This window comes from Etheostoma cragini, unplaced genomic scaffold (assembly GCF_013103735.1).
Source record: "Etheostoma cragini isolate CJK2018 unplaced genomic scaffold, CSU_Ecrag_1.0 ScbMSFa_1523, whole genome shotgun sequence".
NCBI lineage: Eukaryota > Metazoa > Chordata > Actinopteri > Perciformes > Percidae > Etheostoma > Etheostoma cragini.
In genome coordinates, this window is record NW_023265587.1 from 532,431 (window position 1) to 545,398 (window position 12,968).

General features: G+C 48.1%; 1 protein-coding gene across 1 annotated transcript in view; it reads left to right on the forward strand.

Moving 5' to 3' along the window:
- The window catches only part of sbf1 (SET binding factor 1), a 68,074-nt gene that overhangs the window by 41,599 nt on the left and 13,507 nt on the right, over positions 1-12,968 (forward strand). The window contains exons 15-32 of the mRNA XM_034865358.1: positions 6-213; positions 1,136-1,248; positions 1,438-1,587; positions 1,990-2,076; positions 3,288-3,356; positions 3,516-3,677; positions 4,349-4,614; positions 5,755-5,927; positions 6,323-6,396; positions 7,699-7,891; positions 8,410-8,537; positions 8,981-9,156; positions 10,042-10,178; positions 10,272-10,479; positions 10,618-10,814; positions 11,313-11,450; positions 11,572-11,667; positions 12,890-12,964. Of these exons, the coding sequence (XP_034721249.1) occupies positions 6-213; positions 1,136-1,248; positions 1,438-1,587; positions 1,990-2,076; positions 3,288-3,356; positions 3,516-3,677; positions 4,349-4,614; positions 5,755-5,927; positions 6,323-6,396; positions 7,699-7,891; positions 8,410-8,537; positions 8,981-9,156; positions 10,042-10,178; positions 10,272-10,479; positions 10,618-10,814; positions 11,313-11,450; positions 11,572-11,667; positions 12,890-12,964 (2,650 nt within the window). The remainder of the gene's footprint in view (positions 1-5; positions 214-1,135; positions 1,249-1,437; positions 1,588-1,989; positions 2,077-3,287; positions 3,357-3,515; positions 3,678-4,348; positions 4,615-5,754; positions 5,928-6,322; positions 6,397-7,698; positions 7,892-8,409; positions 8,538-8,980; positions 9,157-10,041; positions 10,179-10,271; positions 10,480-10,617; positions 10,815-11,312; positions 11,451-11,571; positions 11,668-12,889; positions 12,965-12,968) is intronic.

The following is a 12,968-nucleotide window of genomic DNA, read 5'->3' on the forward strand; positions in this document are numbered from 1 at the left end:
CCTAGGAGAACCCGTACCCCGCTGTGGCCATGCACAAAGTCCAGCGGCCGTCGGAGAACAGCCAGAGCGCCGCACACAGCCCCGCGCCGTTCCCCGCGCTGGACGACGTCGCCGTGCAGCTCTTCATCGACCACGCCGCCGCCAAGCTCAAGACCGCACCCCCCCTGGTCAAGGCGGAGCTCAAGGGCATGGTGCCATCTGGGCCCCCCCTGGGTGAGCTGGGGTGGGGACTTACGCTGGACCCGGATGACAATGTCTTTCAAAGTCATTGGTGTAAAGTCCAGGCAATGTTTGACAACAGTCCTATTCAACAACTGGTGTTACAAAATGTCATTTTATCCAGATATTATGCTACATTTGTGGAACCCAGGACTTTTGTAAACTTATTTCGAGCACCGAATTAATTGAGTTTAGGTCTGATTTCACGAGAGATTTGAGACATTTCGAAAAGCAAACGTCAACTTCTCAGCTTAAGGGCCACTTACTTAACTCTTTACACATTGCTCTGGAACCAAATTTGGGCATCACTATGCAGGAAGATGAGTCTGTTTTGAACACTGTGATATGAAACACATGATTTACGAGTTGTACACATCAGGTTACATGCACATATACTTACAATTCAAAAAGAAATGGAAGAATGCACTTAGAGCTCAGATGGCTAAAACGTTGTTGGTTAGATGTTCTTTTAATGTTCTTTAAAATACCCCAAATAACATGATTGATTCCAACGCTCTTTGGCAAGCACACATCTCTACTTTTGTTAATTTTGGGGCGTCTTATTTAATGTTATAGCATTTGGAGAGAGTGTTTTTAGTCTCAATAATTCCTAATTTCTGCTTTTCTAACTCCAACATTAGGTATAATTTACTATAAATGAGGTTTATTGACCATACATTCCAAAAATAACTGTACAACTAAAGTAAATAAGTTAGTGTTACGTAGTGTTATACATCAAAAAAAGTGACAAACATTGAAAAAAGTGTTGGAAAAATAGACAAAAAAGTGGAAAACATTGATTAAAAAGCATCAACAAAACTGTTGATTTTCAATTTTGACGCAAGGGTTAATGGGGGTCGAGGTCCGTCCCCAGTGACGAATGAGCGTCTCATCACTTCCTCCCACGTCTCCACAGGAGACACCGTGGACAGGAACGGCATCGTGATGGCGAACAGCGCCCGCAGGCTCGAGGTGGTCAGGAACTGCATCACGTACATCTTCGAGAACAAGATGCTGGAGGCCAAGAAGGTAAGGGGGAGTCGGTCACGTGACGAAAACCACCCTAAAGTCTTCCACACACATCTGACGGCTGGCTCGTAACTCGTAATTAATTAGCCTGCAGCTAGCGGCTTAGCACCATCAAATCACCACGGTAAATTCAGCCTATGTCAGTGGGATTCAGCTGCTGTTGTTGTTGTTGTTGTCTCCTCTGTCCAGTTGATGCCGGCGGTGCTGCGGGCGCTGAAGGGTCGGGCCGCCCGCATTTGTTTGACCCAGGAGCTCAACCAGCACGTCCTGCAGAACCGGGCCGTGCTGGACGACCAGCAGTTTGACTACATTGTCCGGATGATGAACTGCACCTTACAGGTGAGCCGGCTAAATACTAGGATATCACTCAGATATACCTCAAATGACCTCATAAGGGGCGAGAATCCAGATCGGCCCATCTGAGCTTTCATTTCCTCAAAGGCAGAGCAGGACACCCAGGGCTCGGTTTACACCTAGCACCATTTCTAGCCAATGGGGGGCCATAGGCAGGCTGGGGGGGGCTCATATTAATGTTAAAAACCCTCATAAAGGGACATTTTCATGCCATGGGACCTTTAAATGTTCATCTGTAGAGATCAGTCCATAGTGGCAAAGAGACTTAATGAAAGATATAAAACCCCCGACAGCCAATCACAATCCATCTTAAAGTGAATGTTGTGTGGCTGCATTTGTCATGCTGTCAGTGACGTGTCGGTGTCTTTGTCCCGGTGCTCTGCTCAGATGGGACACCCGCCCGCCTGCTCCCGTCCCCGGCTCCCCGGAGCCCGGTGCGCCAGGCGGCGGCCTCGGCGTCCCCAGGGACCCCTGGTAGACGACGACCTTATACTTACTTGGTTCATAAAGTGTATCTAAATTCACGGAAATGTCTGATATTACAACAGGCAAAGGCAGGGTTGCGGTGTCTGGAGCCTGCAGTGTGTCCTCGGCGCCACTGTTTAAACATCGGTCTGGATTTGAGCGTTTATTCTACTTCTTCACACTGAAACCAACACTGTGCATTCACCGCCACCTCACAACTGTTCAATACCGACCTGAAGGCCCATGTCAGCATGATGCCACCCCAACACACACAACTGCTCTTTACTTCTTTTACAACACGTGCAACATAGCCACACACCCTCCTTTTCATCCCTACCTCCAATGGCTTTAGCTTTTGGTCCCCATCCTTGTCAGTAGCCAGCACTGGGAAACGAGGATTCAGTAAAAATACAGAGCGTCATTAAACACCGTAAACTGGACTACAAGTCCCCCATTCTAGAGGTCTAGTTTGTAAAAGACAACAACGTAGAACACACACAGAGTGTGAAATATCCACTGAAGAAGGGGCATAGTATGCTGAGATATATGAAAAGGGAAAGCAACTGAAAGTGGAAGCAAAGTTCGACTGCCATCGTACTTTCATATGTTCCTATTTTATAGCAGGGCTGTCAAAATGAACCTGATAATAACACATATTCCTGTCTACTCCACTCCCTCCGTCATGTAGTCACATCTGTCAGCGGTTGGCCATATTTCATACAGCATACAGTATTAATGTTGTTTCCTCAGACAGCATTTGTCATGTTTTGGATGTTTGATGAACGTTTGCATGAAGCAGGCGTACTTATCTGCTCACATAAGCATTAAAACATTTAAACTGCACATACAGAAGAGATCAAAAATGACGTGATCAATCGCGAGTCGCTATAGACATTCATTCATTGCATGGTTAAATCGCTTGACAGCCCTGTTGTAGATATGATTTCTCATTTCCTCATAATGTCTAGGCCTACTTCTTGGTGTTATTTGGGTAATTTATCTCGTCACCGCTTTCTGATCAGAGGTTTCAAAGGATCTCCAAAGTCATTTAGAAGGTCCACGAGTGTGAGATTTGAAGATATGTGCTGTTTAAAGGACAAAAATTGAAAGCAGATACCATAAATAGCTCACTAATTAGCCTCAGGTGATGTATTTCTGAATAAAGTTGTGTTTTATGGTTGAGTCGTCCCATCGTGGGTTGCTTCTCTGTTTCCGTCCAGGACTGCTCGCACATCGATGAACATGGCATCGCAGCCGCCCTCCTTCCCCTGGTCACAGCCTTCTGCAGGGTAAGTCCCCGACCCGCATCGCCAAAGTCCAGATTCAGCCCTTAGCCACAGTAGAGATCCAGTGTGACCCCTTGGTTTTAACACTTGAACGGGGGTTTTGAGATTGTCAAGTGGCTCGTCTGCCTCATTAACGTCTCTTCCTGTGTTCGTGGGGGACAGAAAATGGGCGCGGGCATCACCCAGTTCGCCTACAGCTGCGTGCAGGAGCACATGGTCTGGACCACGATGCAGTTCTGGGAGGCCATGTTCTACAGCGACGTCCAGAGCCACATCCGAGCTCTGTACCTAGAGACGGAGGAGGGGGAGCAGCACGACAACTCTGTGAGACATTCTCGGACTTTCCCAACTGCAAACTGCACGAAATTATAGTTGATGGTCTTGAACGTTGTTCAGAACTTTTTGGGGAATTTCTTTTAACCCTTGCGTGGTCCTCGGGTCAAATTAGCCCGTTTCAAAGTGTTTATATCAGAAATGTGGATTTCTTTCAACCAAATTGCCCAGAAAAAACACGTTTTTGATTACTTTCATTGAATTTTCTCGGTGTTTTATTGAATCTTCTTCTTTTTTAATGGTTTCCAAACCAGTATCCGGACTAAACTTGGACATCTACCCATCTGGGATCCACTCAATATCCTCTGATCTCAACTAGTAGTCAAAATACTTCATAAATTCTACCTTTTTATCTAAAATTGTACGTATAATTTGATATAAGTGAGGTTTGTTGGCCATGAATTCCAAGAATAAGTGTAAAACCTGTTATTAAACCAGCTCAGGTTTTTAAAAAAGCGCCAAATGCTGGAAAATAAGTGACAAATAAATCAGAAAAAGCAACAAAAAACATCGGAAAAGCACACAAAAAAAAAAGGTCATTTTCAATTTCGACCAGGAAGAACAAGTTCCTGGATAAATGGGAAGACAACACAAGGGTTAAAGAAATCTGCCAGCACAGCTGGTGGACTAACGAGTCCGGTTCCGTGTGGTTCTGTTCCCAGGAGCAGCCGGACGGGTCGGGCGGCCGGAGGGCGGTCGGCGCCCTGGAGCTGGCGTCGGAGCAGAGCCGCCTGTGGCCGACGCTCAGCAAGGAGCTGCAGACGGAGCGCGTGCAGAAGGAGGAGAGCACGGTGTTCAGCCAGGCCATCCACTACGCCAACCGGATGAGCTACCTGCTGCTGCCGCTGGACACCAGCAAGAACCGGCTGCTGAGGAGCTCCGGCCTCGGAGACGTGGAGAGCGTCAGCAACAGCTACGTCACAAACAGGTACCGGCCATGGGGGTCCGGGGGCAAAACTTAAAGTAAGCGCTCTTACAATATGGTTAGGACCACTTTAACATATAACCAGGGTGCGATTTGGGGAAAAATAAGCCGAGGGCGGGTGTTTTTTGATCATGCACAACAACGCGAAACGTGCAAGAATTAAATCCCCCTTTTAATACCACGGACGGATGGTGTCTCTCGGCCAAAACACTTCAATATGAGCCTCGATATCCTCCGGAAGAGGATCTCAAAATGAAGTAGCATGACGTGGTGTACATATAAAACACGGAGGTGGAGAGCGGAGTTCACACAGCGGCGAAAACAACTTTCTTTTAGTCCTCGGTGAGAGCTTTAACCACAATCTTTTCCCTAAACTAGACTAGACTGTGATCGCCGCACGGCGCTCACTTTTTCTGGCTAAACTCCACTACCACGGTCCCTGAAAGCACCGTCACAGTCACCCGTTGGCGTCTCAACAACTGCAGCTGAATGTATTTGCATCTTTTAAGATGGTAATCCTATGAAATGTGGCATGGTGTGTTAAGTGTTTTTTTTTTTTTTAATCTCTTAAAGGGCTCATTTTATGCTCATTTTCAGGTGCATAATTGTATTTGGAGGTTATATCAGAATAGGTTTAAAATAGGTACAAAAAAGATACATAACACTAGAAATGAAACAATTTATCATTCATAAAGAGGAACCTTTTATTTAAAAAATCTGAATTTGGGCAACCAATCATTGGGTGAACTCCTCGTGAAGAGTGAGTGATGAAGGATATCTCCTTCCTCTAAAAACTGACGTTATTTATTCAGGATCTGCTATCAGCAATCTGTTAAGACAATATCATTTCATCCGATTTTCATTCTTCACGGCAGATAGAAATTAAAAAAGTCAAAGTAAAACTCGTTCTGACTTTAACTTGAGCCCAATACGGAGACTGTTCCCAGGTCAAAACATCTACGTATTCTACATTTCTCCACTTCGACAGCATGGCAGGAGTGTGTGATGGTTTCACACCGAATGCATTCAAACGCCGACCCTTCATCAGTGATGCTAGGCTCACATACGCATGTATTTCCTGCTGCAGTGTTGACCATTTAGAAACCTAAACCTGCCTAAAGCGGTTCTTTTTTTGCCGCGCAGCATCGCGGGCAGCATGGCGGAGAGCTACGACACGGAGAGCGGCTTCGAGGACGCCGAGAGCTCCGACGTGGCCAACTCGGTGGTGCGCTTCATCAACCGCTTCGTGGACAAGGTGTGTAACGAGAGCGGCGTGACCAACGAGCACCTGAAGGCCCTGCACACCATGATCCCAGGTACGGATCCACCTGGACTCAGCTCCCCCTACAACACCTGCACCACCTGATAGTGGTGGAGTTTCTCTCCCTTCTACACCACCCACTCTCTGTTTATCCTTATTATCGGTACTAAAAGTACTTATTTTTCAATATTTATGGCCCCAGGTCAACATAATTTAAAAGACCTTTATTAGACGCCATTTTGCTAACTTCCAGTCTACCTTATGATCATTGTCTACTGTTTGCCTGGATTTCTTGTGTGTTTACTTGTTTATTGAAGAAAATGCAGCTGCTGTAATAAGGAAATTTGCCCAATGTGGGATGAATAAATCTAATCTAATCTAATCTAATCTAAGAGCATCAAAACCAGACTTCATGACAAAATGCGTCACTTCCTGTCCGCCTCTTTGCAGATATTGTTCAGATGCACATCGAGACGTTGGACGCAGTCCACCGGGAGAGCAAGAGACTGCCCCCGATCCAAAAGGTAACCAATTCCTATTTTTACGTTCCACTGGACAAAGGCCGCGCAGATTCCCCGCAAGCCACGCCCACTCCCCTCTCCACCAATCCCGACAGCTCAGGCTCACAGTGTCACGGCAGGTACGTCTGTCCCCCGGAGACAGAACCGTGTGACTCACAGCACGCCTTAGCAACGCATGCCCCTGGTGATTGCTGTCTCTTGTTGTGCCGTTTCGGTCTCGGGGGTCCAGGTGGAGCTGCCCCGGCTCCCCGAGGCCCTGCAGAGTCGAGTGCCTTCAGTGTGAAGGGTGGTGTTGGTGTTGGTGGAGTTCCTTAGGAAGCTCCCTGGGGCCTCACTGCTGGGACAGGAAGTGATGTAAAGGGGGTCAGCGGACAAAGCCAGCTTCATATTTCATTCCGTTGGTAACCCCGAAAACCTCAGCAGCCCAGAGTGCCCCGTAGTCCAGCTTTGGATCCTCGGGGACGGGTCAAAACAACACAACATTGTTTTTAATTTATTTAAATATGGCGTCAACGTCCCATTGCATAAACACACCCAAATCAATATTATCGTACATTTGTTTCTGTGTATTTATCTTGTATAGTTTTAAACATCTGTGCCGAGATCCCACCAATCCAGAACAAGCATTTCAATGTCAGCCTCTGTCTTATTTATATTTTTTGGGGGGGCCACTATCCTCAGCATGCTTGTGACTCGCATGAGATTTTGAGTGTGTGGAGTGATTGTTTGGTCATGAGATTCATATACGTACTGTATGTAGTGATGCACCATTACTGCTGTTTTATGCTATGTTACAGTCGTAGGTGCCACGTCTAGTTAGTGCCGCTCGTTGCCTTTTTATGAATGAATAACGGGATCGTCTGGGAGTCGGATTATTCAGTTGCTGAGCCCAAATAATAACGGGGTTCCCAGTGGAACATGGTGCAGTTTTCGCTCGAGACCCATAAAGTTCAAAGCTGGGTCTACCTGTGATCCACCGTCCCAGGCTGCAGGTGTTGTGTGAAGTTTAGAGGGTTTTATTTCAATACTTCTAAAGGCTCTAACACTTTTTACTACTTCTACTTCTCGTGACCCCTCGGATTCATCTCAACACCCTCAGGGGGGTCCGGGAACCACAGCCTTAGAGGAGGGGTTTGTTCCTTAAATAAACATGTAAACAGGGTCCTTTAAGTGGACAGGGTTTCCCATAGATGGGCCGCTAACTAGGGGGGTGCAAAGAACCCGATTGAAATCACGATTCAAGCTCTACTAATTGGTAATATGTTAATGTATTGTAAATATGTACCTCTTCCTGTGTGTGTGCAGCCCAAGCTGCTGAGGCCGACGCTGTTGCCCGGCGAGGAGCTGGTGATGGACGGCATGCGGGTCCACCTGATCCCCGACGGGCGCGAGGAGGCCACGGGGCTGATGGGAGGTCCGCCTCTGCTCCCGGCCGAGGGCGCCATCTTCCTCACCAACTACCGGCTCATCTTCAAGGGCACGCCCAACGACCCACTGGGTGAGAGAGGCTGCACGTGCACACACACACACACACACACACACACACACACACACACACACACAGACATGAGATCTCTTCATGCAGCTGTCCCCCCTCTGTCGCATGGGCTATGCATGTGCAAAACAGCCAATAGGAACACTCGCTCGCTCTCTCTCTCTCTCTCCCTCTTTCTCTCTCTGTCTCTGTCTGAAATGACCAGGGATTAGCCAGTCTCCAATCATGGAATAGTTTGACTAAAGCCTGAAAAACAGAACCAAGAGGAGGTGCAGAAGTCACGTTTTCTTTGTAAAACCTGAACTACAAATTGCTACAAATGTTATTGATGAATTTCTGCCCAACGATGGCAAAAATAAAGTGTCTACCAGAGCTTTACGAGGAACTGATGCTGAAGTGTGATTGATGTAAAGCCACAGTGATTGGGACATTATCAAGGCTGGTCACACACACACTAACACACACGGGTCTGTGGATCCTCTGAACCCTGGTCTTTCTCTGTCTCTGTCTTCCTCCTGCAGTGGGGGAGCAGGTGGTGACTCGCTCCTTCCCCATCGCCTCCCTGACTAAGGAGAAGAGGATCTCAGTCACGATACCGATGGACCAGTTTGTCCAGGAGGGGCTACAGCTACGCTCCTGCACCTTCCAGGTACCCTGAATCTGCGGTCATGCGTACGCTGTGTATGAGCACCGACGTACCAGCCCAACATTGCATTTTTCTACTCTAGTCATTAACATGGCTGTCGTTTATCTCCAAATCGGAACAATCTCTCCATAAACCCGTTGATTTTGGCTTTGAAGAAGCGACCCCTCGTGTTCTTCTACACTCACCCAAGACTGTGATCTGTACTTAAAGAACCACACAGATGTTTTTAACAGGCCAGGCTGCCAGCAGGCCATTTTAAAATGAAGTTATACAAGGTCAGAGGTGCCCGACCACGTACCTTGCGGAGCCCTCGTGCCGTGGTGACATCTTTTAATGGCTACCATGAACCTAGCTTAGCGTTTTCAACCCCTATAGCTAATATGCAGTTCTTTTCTGTGCTCACCGCACTGATTTCACTGTTTCCCTGTCCCCCTGTCCGCGTGTAGCTGATGAAGATTGCGTTCGACGAGGAGGTCGCGTCGGACCTGGCGGAGGTTTTCAGGAAGCACTTGCACAAGCTGCGCTACCCCCAGCACGTCCAGGGCACCTTCGCCTTCACCGTGGGTCAGTGTGGAAAGATGGTGGTGGAGCACAAGACCAAGGACAAGAACCAGTCTCTCAGGTGAGGAACCACCCATGCAGGATTTAGTTTGTCATGTTTTCCATACAAATGGTCAGAAGACGGCGTCAGAGGGTTTCTTTTACCAGAACAAAGGGGACAGGTGAAGGATATTAACATGACTTATTTCAGGAAAAACAAAGGAAATGTATTGTGTAGCATGCGTGGCTCAAAACCTCTTCTGTCTGAGGATAGGGACTCCGGGTCCTGTCGCAAGTGTCTTTGCCAGCGCCCATGTTGTTTTAACAGCAAAGGCACCTGCGGCCATCCGTGCTGGTCTGACGGGGAGGTGCGTTCAGGTGCATTCTGGGCGTATTGCAACATGAGGACAACATGAGGACAACATGAGGGTTAACTGCTGCAGGAGAACCGGTTGGAGCTCTTAAAGCAACAACATGGAAGCAGGTTCTACTGTAAATTGGCACCATAAACTAGCAAATTACTGGTAAAATATGCCAGTTAGTAATGCCCTGGTTTCTCATACATTCTAGTCTGTCCGTGTCCTCTTTATTTGTCTTCTCGGTCCTCTTTTCCAACCCCCTGACCACACTCACACCTTCTTTCCTGGAGAAGGAAAGGAGCGCGGGAGAAGCCTTTGAAGAATGACTTAGAAGAAAACATGGCCGCCGTTTTACGGGCCCTGTTGTTGCCATCCTCCATACAGACACTCAGCATATTGGCAGCTGGGGTTGGACACTGCTTTCAAATCTGAATGTGTGTGTGCGTGTGTGTGTGTGTGTGTGTGCGTGTGTGTGTGTGTGTGTGTGTGTGTGTGCTATAAGACCCAACAGGAAGTGGATGCCAAGTGACTTTGAATGAGACATTCTCTTCAACCAGAACAGTGATGTCCAACTCCTCCGTCTCTTTCTCCCTCTGTGTCTTTGTCAGGACCCTTTCCAAAAACCTGGTGAAGACCGCCAAGAGGACCATCGGCCGGCAGTACGTGACCAAGAAGAAGTACACACCCCCCACCTGGGAAAACCGGAGCAGCTTCCAGTCAGAGCTGGACGAGGATGAAATTTCGGGTAATCGCTGTCGCATGCTCTTTTCCGCCGGTCCTTTGCGGCGTGTTTACCTACTGTTGTTAATGCCGCGAGTTGTCCTGTGTGCCTTGGCAGTTTCAGAGGAAGTGGACCAGAGCTCCCTCACCCTGTCCTCCACCATGCGCTCATCCGACAGACAGACCATGAGCAACGTGGTGGAGCGCGCCTGTTGCCGCGACTACCAGCGCCTGGGTCTGGGCACGCTCAGCAACAGCCTGACGCGGTCTAAAAACGAGCCGTTCAGGATCTCCACCCTCAACCGCATGTACACCGTCTGCAGGAGGTGGGAGAGCACTGGGAGACACTATGAGGGGTTGGAGGATGGGGGTCATCTGTAGACCCAATCTCATCACAATGTGTGTGTGTGTGTGTGTGTGTGTGTGTGTGTGTGTGTGTGTGTGTGTGTGTGTGTGTCTCACAGCTACCCCGGCCTGCTGATTGTGCCTCAGAGCATCCCAGACCTGACTATACAGAGAATCTCCCGCTGCTACCGGCAGAACCGCTTCCCCGTGGTGTGTTGGAGGAACTCCCGGACCAAGGCCGTCCTGCTGCGGTCTGCAGGGCTCCATGCGAAGGGGGTGGTGGGCTTCTTCAAGTCCCCTAATGCCCCTGCTTCAGGTAAAAGACTGGATTATACAGTACCAGGTCAATGCCCTGCTCTATACATATGTCCACTACTGCTTTTTCTACTTGTTGTTATTGCCGCTCTTCATTCTAACCCCAACTGGCCCGTCAGACACCGCCTACCAAGAGCCTGGGTCTGGGCCTGGGTCTGGGTCTGGGTCTTGGTCTGGGCGTCTGTCCGAGGTTTCTGCCTAAAAGGAAGTTTTTCCTCTCCACTGTGGCACTGTTGCTTGCTCTGGAGGAGACTACTAGACCTGTTGGGTCCTTGTAAATTCTGGAGTGCGGTCTAGACCTGGTCTATCGGGAAAGGGTCTCCAGAGAACTCTTGTTATAAATTGATACTGTAAATGAATGAAATGTAGTTAATTACAGGAGATACTGCAATCCTTTGCAGCTCGTATGCCAACAATAAAAAAAAAGTGACCTGTCTGTGTTGTGTGTCTTGTGTTGTGTGTTGTGTGTCTTGTGTTGTGTGTTGTGTGTTGTGTGCAGGGCCCTCCCAGGCGGACTCCACCAGTCTGGAGCAGGAGAAGTACCTGCAGGCCATCATCAGCTCCATGCCTTCGTACAGCGAGAGCAGCGGCAGGAACACACTCAGCGGCTTCACCTCCACACACATGAGCACCTCCGGTGGGTGGACACACACACACACACACACACACACACACACACACACAGACTGACACACACACACAGGGGGATAGGACTGGGACTGTGGGCTCCCCCAGCTGACGCCGCCCCCTGTCCACAGACTCCTCAGACAAGCTGAGGCAGCCCATGATCGGTGCTCTGTTGAAGCAGGTGATGGGCACCAAGGAGGACGTTCCCGGGACCTTCAGCAGAGGAGGTGAGACCCGTCCCCGTCCCCATGCACCCCCCACGGGGGCTCCTGTAGTCTCACTGTCAGTCGGTCGCAGTCCCCGTCTCAAAACCGAGTGTTTGCATTGTGGTTCAAGTCTTACATTTGGTTCTGGGACTGGACCTGGAGGATGATGTATGAGTTAATGCATCTTATGGAGATCTGTCTGCCTGTGTGTGTGTGTGTGTGTGTGTGTGTGTGTGTGTGTGTGTGTGTGTCAGGGTTCCCTCGGGGTCCTTAAAGTCTTAAAAGCCTTACATTTAATACTCCAAAAAATTGGACCTTAAAGGAGAATTCCGGTCAATTTTAACACGTAGCTCTGCTGTTTTTTTTTTAAACGTGGAGGTCTGTCGGTGGAGAGAAAAACTGACCAATCGGTGCAGCCTACACCGAGTTATACTCCTGTTAGCGTTAGCACCCAACAGGCTTCAACAGGGCAAGTTATAAACCTGTTTTCAGCTCCTAAACATGTTCAAAATGTCATTATCAGTGCCTCCCCGTGTGCAGTGATTCCTTTGACTGCAGTAGATGGGACAGAAAGGGACTTTTAATGACATTTTGAGCATGTTTGGGAGCTAAAAACAGGTTTCTAACTTGCCCCATTGAAGCCTGTTGGGGGCTAACGTTAGCAGGAGGATAACTCGGTGTAGGCACCACCGATTGGTTTCATTTTTCTTGCTACTGACAGAACTCCAAATTTGCTAATAACAGAGATACGCATTGAAATGTAAGGAGTTCTCCTTTAAGAGTATTTAATTTGGTTTACAAAGGTCTTGCTTTTTTTTTCTTCTCGTCGTTTCAAGTGTCACAAATAAATATTCATATTTCCTTGATTTTGTATTTCTTGTTTCAAAGCACAAGAGCTCTAAATGCGAAATTTTATTCATTTGATGTTATTAGAGTACAAACACGCTTAACAAAAATGCTTTATTATAAGTTATTCTATTATATTATTATTATAAATTCAGGTAAAGATACTTAAATACAGATTTTCTGGGGCTGATTTTTCCCTTTAATGGCGGTGAAGTTGGCATTAATCTTCATCCTAGGTGGTCTTAAAAGATCTTAAATGTACCTTAAAGAATCCTGGGGGTACCCTGCTGTGAGAGAGCGAGTGAGAGAGCGAGTGAGTGAGAGAGCGAGTGAGAGAGTGACACCTCCGTTGTGTGGCGTTGTCGGTTAACGAGCCGTCTCTGTTGTTTGGCCTCAGCTCTGGGTCAAAGGGCGAAAGTCATCTCCCTCTCTCAGCCCAAGGTGTCTGGCAAGGCCAGGACCCCGTCCAGAGGTAC